The sequence below is a fragment of the Pararge aegeria genome, chromosome 4, assembly GCF_905163445.1.
Source record: "Pararge aegeria chromosome 4, ilParAegt1.1, whole genome shotgun sequence".
In the NCBI taxonomy this organism is placed as follows: Eukaryota; Metazoa; Arthropoda; class Insecta; order Lepidoptera; family Nymphalidae; genus Pararge; species Pararge aegeria.
In genome coordinates, this window is record NC_053183.1 from 7,400,684 (window position 1) to 7,410,738 (window position 10,055).

A 10,055-nucleotide genomic window follows, 5' to 3' on the forward strand; every position below is an offset into this window, starting at 1 on the left:
TAATCTTGCGGAACACCACCGACCGCAAATCATGTTTTATACATTGTTCTTTAATGATTTTTATTAAATTGCCCGTTAGTGATAACTGATGCTAAATATAAAACAGATTAATACAATATTAAAGTATCAACTCCTCTGTAACCGTTATCTAAATAAATCATCTCATAATGAATAATGATGCCAGTATCAAAAATTATATTGTCATTTTTAACATTGTTTTTACTGAGTATTTTTAACTACAATGCGATTATTATTATATTTCTAATATTTATAGCATGCGATTACATTAATAATAAGATATAGCGTAATTTTTAATGATTAATGTTGTTACATTAATCATTAAAAATTACGCTCCATTTAATATTAAAGCTGTTTTGTTTATCATTTATTTTTAAACATAACATTAAATCTATAACGTTATTTGTCAATTTTAACATCCCAATGTAAAATTATAATGGTTTGTTTCAATAACATATTCATTGTTCTAAACAACGTCTTATAACAACTACTACATTTCCCCCAACTACACCAGGTCCAGCAATGATTATGCAGCGTGAGTATTTCAATATGTGCCGGATCATCCTTCACTGGTTCTGATAATATGTCTGACTTAGTAATAAAGCTGTAATAATGGTTACAATTATTATTAAATATGACATCTAAGGTGTTATAATTTGTATATATTTACATTTTTTTGTTTTTGTTCTCTTTCTAAATACTTGGTTTGCTTTAATTACTTGGTTATTCTAAACATCGTCTTTATTTTTCAGCTACAACAACTACCTACTATAACAGCACCTTCTCCAAGGACAGCTGCTCTATATGGATTTGAGGTGGTTGAATAGTTTGGTATTCGCTGGTTCTGCTAGATTTACCGACCCGCCCCCAATTCCGTTGGTTTCTTATTTTAATCATAATACTAATCAACTTCTTCTCCTTCTATAGAAATGGCTATCCAATGTGACTCTGGTGTAATATTTACTTCTCGCCTAGGGTCTAAATCGCTTATTATTACACTAGTTACCGGTTTGTAGCATACAGGTTGTGTTGAAGGCATGGATTGATTTTGAAGGAAGAAACTGGTCTTAGTTCACTGGTGGATCATAGATGAAGATTAAACATATTAATATTATATACAATGTTGAATAACGTATAAAAAAATACTATATCCTACATTTCTTTTATTAGTGTTTTCATTCATTTTTATAACAGGTTAAGTGCCTGTTAGCCTTTAAATTGAAGGTTACTGTTGCATTGCGATTTTTGTCAAATTCAGTAATATTATCAAGTTTCCTTCTGCATTAACTAAACAGCTCATGGTTTTGCAAATAGCGTTTAAATAAATTCTTGCCTAACGATTGTGTTCTATGTAGTTTTAATGACAAGGGTGAGCTGATAAATAAGGACTTAGATTAAATATTAAATGACATTCTGCCTATTGTTTCCTAGAAATACCGATCACTACGTTTAAAAAAAGTGGATTCCCGTCCCGGTTTGTACACTGAAGTTTTTTATAATGGGTTTGTTGTAAAGTTGTTCATAATGTTTCAACAAATCCAGTATACTTCTTTTACGAAGGTGACCAAGTAAAATATTACTGAGGTATTATGAAAATTAAGCTTAATTTGCTATACTCCGCGAACAGCAGGAGAATCTGTATGGTGTAATTTATAATTACTTCAATCCATATACTCCACACCAAACAGATTCTCGGTAATGTGCCCTCTACGCACGTTTCATTCCGAAACCGGAGCATCCTCAGGAGATGTTGACTTTACAATGAATATGTTAAGTGAAATTTTTTTTATTTTTTTTTGCCTTCTTTTTTTTAACTTAGGGTTTACCCTGAACCTCTAAAGATATTGCGTATACTTTAACTCCAATATCGTTTTTTTTTTTTAATGAAAATAAAGTAATGAAGTAATACAAATTTACACAGTAAGAAAGAAATAAGAAGGAAATTTTTAAATTAATAAACGTATGAGAGAAATCTTTGTAATCATACTAATGATTTAATCAAATTTATAATATAAGGAAAATTTATTAATAATCTGAAACACTAACTGGAAAATTATAACGGCATACGTGGTGATCTGTGGCGATAATTCAAATAATAGGTGGGAAATGGTACTCAAAAGACTCTAAGGAGTAGTGTGAACTCAAGAAAGATTGTGATACTTCCGTTAACGTTCTTTAACGTTCCGTTAACGTTCTTCCTTAACGTTCCACAAAGGTCTATTCTTATACCTCTTTTTATACATTCTAATTATAAATTAAATAATTAAATTATAATTGGAGATGGCCTAGTGGGTTTTACTTAGCTAGTGGTATATAAATGTTTAAAATAGGTAGTATTCTTCTTTACGGAGATGATTTTAAGATATTTAAAACATACATTTACGTTTGCATTACTAGAGGTTAGCAATATACTGTATAGAGTATATAGGTTATTTTAAGATTGAATAAATATATACATTACCACTTTTTTAATCTTTTTTTTTGTAAACTTTATTGTACAAGAAAAAATACTATGTGCAAAAGGCAAACTTAATACTTAGCACTCTCTACCAGGATTTGCAGACAACCATGTAAACCAACAAAGGCTAGAGCTTCAGAATCGCTTGCAGTAAGCTCGTGTGCAGGTTATAAAATATTTCAAGAACTAATTGTATTTATGCTGCTTTTCAGAATTTCAATTTTACTTGTACTTTACGAGTTTGATATTACTAAAGATATTTTTTTTAATTTTTTTTATTTTTTTTTTACGACAATACACACATCGCCATCTAGCCCCAAAGTAAGCGTAGCTTGTATTATGGGTACTGAGATAGCTGATAATTATTTTTTTATGAATATAATACACATAAATACTTATAATATACAGATAAACACCCAGACACTGAAAAACATTCATGTTCATCACACAAACACTCTCCAGTTGTGGGAATCGAACCCACGGCCTTGGACTCAGAAAGCAGGGTCGCTGCCCACTGCGCCACTCGGCTTTCGAATCATTAACTATAAATATTAGTATCATTAACGTAATTTTAATATAATGTAAAAACCGTGCGGCATGCCGAATTCCAATCGTAAACTGAAATTATTCCTTAATGATTTTATTAAGTTTGACGGCCGGTTGGCGCAGTGGGCAGCGACCCTGCTTTCTGAGTCCAAGGCCGTGGGTTCGATTCCCACAACTGGAAAATGCTTGTGTGATGAACATGAATGTTTTTCAGTGTCTGGGTGTTTATCTGTATATTATAAGTATTTATGTGTATTATATTCATAAAAATATTAATCAGCTATCCTAGTACCCATAACACAAGCTACGCTTACTTTGGGGCTAGATGGCGGTGTGTGTATTGTCGTAGTATATTTATTTATTATTTATTATTAAGTTGTCTATTTCCTAATGACAACCATATTAATGTTAACTGTTCATCAGATAAGAACGATATATATAGACACGGATTTGATTGAATATGCATCAGTGCACTGAAAAGTATTCACCAGTCATCAAGTGCAAAACAATCATCGTCTGATATAAATCATCTCCTAAAGATGTTTGAGGCAAAAATAGTACTATCCTTGCTACCGCTGCTCTTACTAGGTAATTATAATCACTTTTACTTAAGTGTGATATTCAACTTTGTATTATATTTTAATATTTAAAAATTTTGTTTGTTTTTGATGATCTAACAGTCCTGGCGAAAATTACTTAGCACCATTTGACGGCCGATTGGCGCAGTGGGCAGCGACCCTGCTTTATGAGTCCAAGGCCGTGGTTTCGATTCCCACAACTGGCAAATGTTTGTGTGATTAACATGAATGTTTTTCAGTGTCTGGGTGTTTATCTGTATTTTATGTATACTATTTATAAAATTATTCATCAATCACTTAGTACCCATAACACAAGCTACGCTTACTTTGGGGCTAAATGGCGGTGTGTGTAGTGTCTTAGTATATTTATTTATTTATTTTCTTTTCGTTCGCAAAAGTGGACTCTTGATTTACATTTTTTTCTTCCACAGCACCTCCGGCGTTAACGAAACCGTATCCCGGAAGTGCGCTGCGTGACTTTTCATGTCCGGAGCCATATGGATTCTTCAAAAACACTGATCAATGCGACGAATATGTTGAATGCAAGGTAAAGCTTGTTTTATTCTATTTATAACACTTGCGTATACTTTTTAGCTAATGGACCGCGGGAAAACTAATGGTATCAAACTTTTTTTGTAGAATTATGTACCACGTGCGTACTCGTGCCCTGCTGGACTTCACTTTAATTCCCGAGCGCAATGGATCGACTATCCTTGTGAACATCCTTCAAGAGTAGAATGCAACCAAGAACCTGTCGTTCGTACGTTTCCTTTCTGATTTATTGATCACTCGCTCGATCGATCGCTTTAATTAAAAAACAGTAAATTTGTTACATTTACCATGCATAATGATATTGTTAATAACACTTATATATTTATGTCATGTAATATATCATTACGTATGGCAATGTTTTTTTTTTGTTATGTATTAATATTATTAATTCTCTACTCCATTGTTTTCTCATAGTAATTTTTTTATTTTATTTTAGCTATAACAACTACCTCAACAACTACAACACCTCGCCCTACTACAACACCTCGCCCTACTACACCAGCTCCAGTAGTGATTGCGCCGCGTGACTTTTCGTGCCCACAGCGACATGGTTACTTCAAACAGTCTGATGAATGTGGTGAATATGTTGAATGCAAGGTAAGTTTAGTTTGATCGATTAATTTACCAGTTCAGATAAGACAACTTACCTTCGCCGCTTGTTTATTTTACTGTGTACATAAAGCTTTCGCGTAGCTTAAAGCTACCCTTTTAGTCAGAAAAGTGCTGGCGCACGGAATACCGCGTCGAGCGATCGAGACATTTTAATGAATGTCACTTGCTAATCGCGAGATTATTATTATTTTCGTTATAATAACAAAGTAAAATTACACCTAAATGCTGATCTTCATGTCTCAGAAATATAGACATACTATATCACAATCTTCCCAACCCCATTTTACCCTGTAGAAAGACTACTTTCTAAAACAATGTGGACATGAACACTAGCGTTTAGTTCCAACGGTTTGGTGAGCGCGTTGATTGTACTACTTACGACAATAAATTGTATTGTTACAGAATTATGTACCACGGACGTACTCGTGCCCTGCTGGCCTTCACTTCAACCCTCGTGCCCAGTGGATAGAGTATCCTTGTGAGCAACCTTCAAGAGTGCAGTGTTACCAAGAACCTGTCGTTTGTACGTACTGTACCCTATGAAATCCATATCACTTAATTTCTTATTTATTCATCATCAGTAGCATATAACAATCCGTCGCCTTGTACAAAACCCGAGGGAAGAAGAGGGGTGGCGATAACTGTATTATGATCTGCCGTTACCAACCGGCAACCAACAATATTTTCATACAATTAAATACAATTTATCATCAGCTTACACTCTATGACTATAACTTGTACTATATGGCGTCTAACCATTCTCAATAACCAGACTATCTAAAGCTATGAAATTTGAGTTCTTGGGATTGTCGCTCTGAAACGTTTTTAAAACCAATATACTCTTCAGAAGTACTGTTTATTAAAGATTTAAATAATCAAACATCATTAAGTATATTATGCTTTACGTTCTTGTTAAAGGCAATTAGTTTGTTAAATTTTTTTTCAATTTGTCCACTAAGAGTTAGTCCTCGCCTGTTTTCTCAGCTGGTGATAAACGATACGTTCAAAGATAGTACAAGGCTAACCTATTATGTATAAGCCCATACCCATAATCGGTTTTCTTAATCTCTTGGCAGCACGGAATCCTCCCACCAGACCAGAAAAAGATTAGAAATTATCAATTCTTAAATTGCCCTAGCCATTGCACTTAAGTCATCTATATATATATATATATATATATATATATATGGTTTTATTCCCTAATTGGTCAAAATTATCATTTTTCTTATTACAGCTATACCAACTACTACAACAACAACTACAACTACAACACCTGCTCCCACAACCACCGAAGCTCCAGCAGTAATTGCGCCACGTGACTTTACTTGCCCACAGCCCCATGGTTACTTCAGACAGCAAGATCAGTGTGGCGAATACGTTGAATGCAAGGTAGAGCTTGTTCGAATAGATTTGTAATACCTAAGCACTTATAACTTATGGATTATTTAATATCGGGAATAATAATACATAAGAATTTAATTCTTACAGAATTATATACCACGTACGTACGCATGCCCTGCTGGTCTTCACTTCAATCCTCGTTCGCAATGGACAGAGTATCCTTGTGAGGAACCCTCTAGAGTGGAATGTTACAAGGAACCTGTCGTTGGTATGTACCTACTCTTTCAAATAATGTTCGTTTAACTCACTGTCAGTGGCGTGCATAGAGGGTATGCAGAGGGTATGCAGATGATATAAAATGAAGAAAATCTTCAATACGAATTATAATAAACTTGAGAATAGGCATTGTAAGAGTTACAAAAAGCCTACCCTTAAGTAAATATAACTCCTAATGGAGTTTTTCTTCATTTTGTATCATCTGCATACCCTGTGCATACCCTCTATGCACGCCACTGCTCACTGTGATATTAAAGCTGATCAACATCATCACGTCAATTATTATTATATTGGCATTATTCATTTAAATATCACCAATTAATTTTATTTACAGTTACGACAACCACTACAACAACAACTACCACTACAACGCCAGCACCCCCCACCACACCAGCGCCTGCAGTAGTTATGCCACGTGACTTTACATGCCCACAACAACATGGTTACTTTAAACATTCTGATCAATGCGGCGAATATGTTGAATGCAAGGTAATTCTACTTTATATAGTTTTTAAAATATTGTACTTGTCTTTGTGATCTCTTCATTCACAGAGAAGGTTACCCTCATAGCATGGTTGCGAAAGTCAAACGACGCCGACGGTGTGTAAGTTTGAAGTGTCTGTCTGTCTGCTGTGGCATTGTATTTCCCAACCGATTCTGATTTCGCGTTTTTTGTTTGAACGGTAAATTACTCGGGGTTGTTCCTAGCTATTTTTGATGAAACGCGGGCCGACATCACAAAATGGCAGATTCAATATTTTTTCTCCCTATATATATAGCTCCCACAATATGGGTATCAAATGAAAGGCTTGACTAGTACAGTATATTGAAATTCGGTGGTATTCAATTTTAAGTTTATAAATTATTTTCTAATTCAGACTTACTTTAATTAAACGCAACGCTTTGCTAACTCTAATGGCATCATGCAATTATTTACAGAATAACATACCACGTACGTTCACGTGCCCTGCTAATCTTCACTTTAACCCTGATGTGGAATGGACAGATTACCCTTGTCATCACCCTTCAACAGCTCAATGTAATAAATAAACAACCCGTCATTCGTAAGTATTTTTTCTCTTGATTTTATAATTTCTGATGAACAAACATAATTAGAATTCGTAGATTTATTCTTTCTAATTGTTTATTTTTGTATTATGAATTGTATAACTCGATTGTTTAAGTAAAAAATAATATGGGGATTACTAAATCCGTCTCTTTACTGCTCTAAATAACTTTCGTTTATCTAAATGATCTGTGCCCACATACTTTTCAGGTAACTTGGTTTCATATCTAGTTCTTATACAAATATTTTGTCTCACAGGTGCACGAATCCTTCTTTTGCACGAATGTCCATGGCGACCTGGCAACACGTTCTACAGCTACGAGCTATCTAGCCCATTGCGTAGAAGTTGACAGCGTCGATTGCCACTTCCTTACTAGCTAAATTCAATTAATACATATCTTCACTGTACTTATTTATTGGTTAAAGGTTTTATTATATTAATAAATTATCAATGAAACAAAAGTATTCTTATTTAAATAAACAAACATCAAAGATATAAATAAATATAATACGACAGCTTGTGTTTTAGGTTCTAAAAATACTGCTGAATATGTTTGTATATACATAAATACTTATAATATACAGATAAACACCCAGACACCGAAAAACATTCATGTTCATCACACAAACCTTTATCAATGGGTGTAATCGAACTCACGGCCTCATACTACAAAAACTTCATACGTTATTGTATACTGACTTGATATACTTAGTTTTCAACTGAGTTAAATGTGTAGTTTTAGCACACATTTTTACTATACCACTTAATATTTTATATGTCTATTGACAATCTTTGATATTATGTTTGCGTAACGCGCGATCTAGATTCTTTAAAACTTTGCCTACTCACACAAATCCACAATATTTTGATAACCAAATAACTACTAAAGCTCATCTAACTAAGTATGGCTACACTCATTTTTTTCAAAAAACAAAAACTAAATCAAAAAACTCCTATCTATTTGTTAACGCCTTCAGAACGCTGCTACTGCTCACCCACGTTCTTTTCATCAAGGATGCTACTCTTTTTCTTCGGATGGCATAAAAGCCAGCAATATGAGCCCTCGCGAACATTTCAGATGCACTACAATAACGTGGTAAGCCCAGCAGCGTTCTGAAACCATCATTATACTGAACTCGTAGGGCGTTTAGCGATGTCTGCGTATAGCTGGTCCTGGATCCCGTGAAGAAGGTTTGACGAAAGGCTTTGAACAAACTAACTTTTGCTTCCTGGGTACAATAGGAAAGCCCTACGCTCTTGTTCTATGTCTACATAATCCTTAAGGTCATCGGTGACAACATGTATAATGTACACAATGTTTTCATGACTTTTTATTGCAAAGTATGTTTTGAAAAATAAAAAAAAAACAAGTGTGGGAAAATAAATAGAAATAAAACCAAATAAAAAGAGATTTACCTAATTAAAGTAAGTTTTTATTATTCTTGTAGCAATTTAAAATAAACTTGAAGCTAAAAAGTAACGAAAAACATTATAAGACAGTTAAGAAACAAATTTACTTTATACAGGTGCAGGAAGCACTGATAGTCTTCCTAAAGAGATTTTTTGCGAGGAAACGTATAAATCATTTCAAAATAAGCTTGGAAAGCATTGTAAACATCTATACTTTATAATTTAAGAGGTAAAGATTTTGAGGTTGTAACGAGTAATCTCTGAATCTACTGCACCGATTTTGAAAATTTTCTTACCAATAAAAAGTCACATTATTTATAAGTGTGCATATAAGGCTAAGTATTAACCTGACAACTAAAAAGACCTTTTTGTGGTAGTCTGATTTTTAAAGTAAGTCGGAGAAAAAACGGTTGAATGAAAAAACTTACAAACGCTGAGACGATAGGTTTGAGTTCTATTGAAAAGTTGTAGAGCTTGACAAAAAAATCAGCGACAACATATATTTAACTTCAATATTTAAGAAACAAAAAGTAGTTTTTATAGTCAAAGTCAAAATTAAAAATATCTTTATTCAAGTAGGCCCAAAGGTGGCACTTTTCATGCGTACATAAGAATTACACGGTAGTGAGATGATGGCGATAACCACATTCGTAAACTTAAAACTAAAGCTACGAGGGTTCCAAACGCGTGCTGGTCTAAAAAGAAGCCCACAACAAACTTAGCCGGCTGTTTTTTTTTTGTTATCACCATCTCACAATGTCATTTTAGATTAATAGAAGAGCAACCTGGTTAGAGCTTTTTTATCGATTACGTAGTCCTTTATACTATAATAGGACTTTTCGCTTACGTTTAATACAAACTTTGAACTTTTTAAGAGACATCTCCAAAATGTCAATTGGTAGTTTATTGTACAATTGTATGCAATTTCCTTTAAACGAATTATATTAAATTTTCAGATCATGTTTATTGGTCATATTATCAAAAATTACGAATTCTTATCAAAATAAGTGAACTTATTGTCTCAAGTGTTCAATACAAAGATTTTCCCTTTTACTACATATCATGTGAACGAATGGTTCAAGATATAATACGACATAGGTATGGAACCGCGACTATGTCTTAATCTTTTGAGTGATATTAATTCTATTAGACGGTTCTTTTTAAATGACAATCTATTTAAAAATAATATAAAAGAAG

General features: G+C 33.5%; 1 protein-coding gene across 1 annotated transcript; it reads left to right on the plus strand.

Annotated features, from left to right (window-relative positions):
- Nucleotides 1–3,516: 3,516 nt before the first annotated feature.
- Nucleotides 3,517–7,828, plus strand: LOC120623506 (protein obstructor-E-like). The gene is made up of 9 exons (XM_039889551.1): nucleotides 3,517–3,610; nucleotides 4,032–4,147; nucleotides 4,240–4,360; nucleotides 4,589–4,749; nucleotides 5,167–5,287; nucleotides 5,999–6,153; nucleotides 6,253–6,373; nucleotides 6,716–6,870; nucleotides 7,706–7,828. Exons 1-9 carry the CDS (start codon nucleotides 3,562–3,564, stop codon nucleotides 7,826–7,828), a joined length of 1,122 nt encoding a protein of 373 aa, XP_039745485.1. The 5' UTR covers nucleotides 3,517–3,561.
- The last annotated feature ends 2,227 nt before the right edge of the window (nucleotides 7,829–10,055 follow it).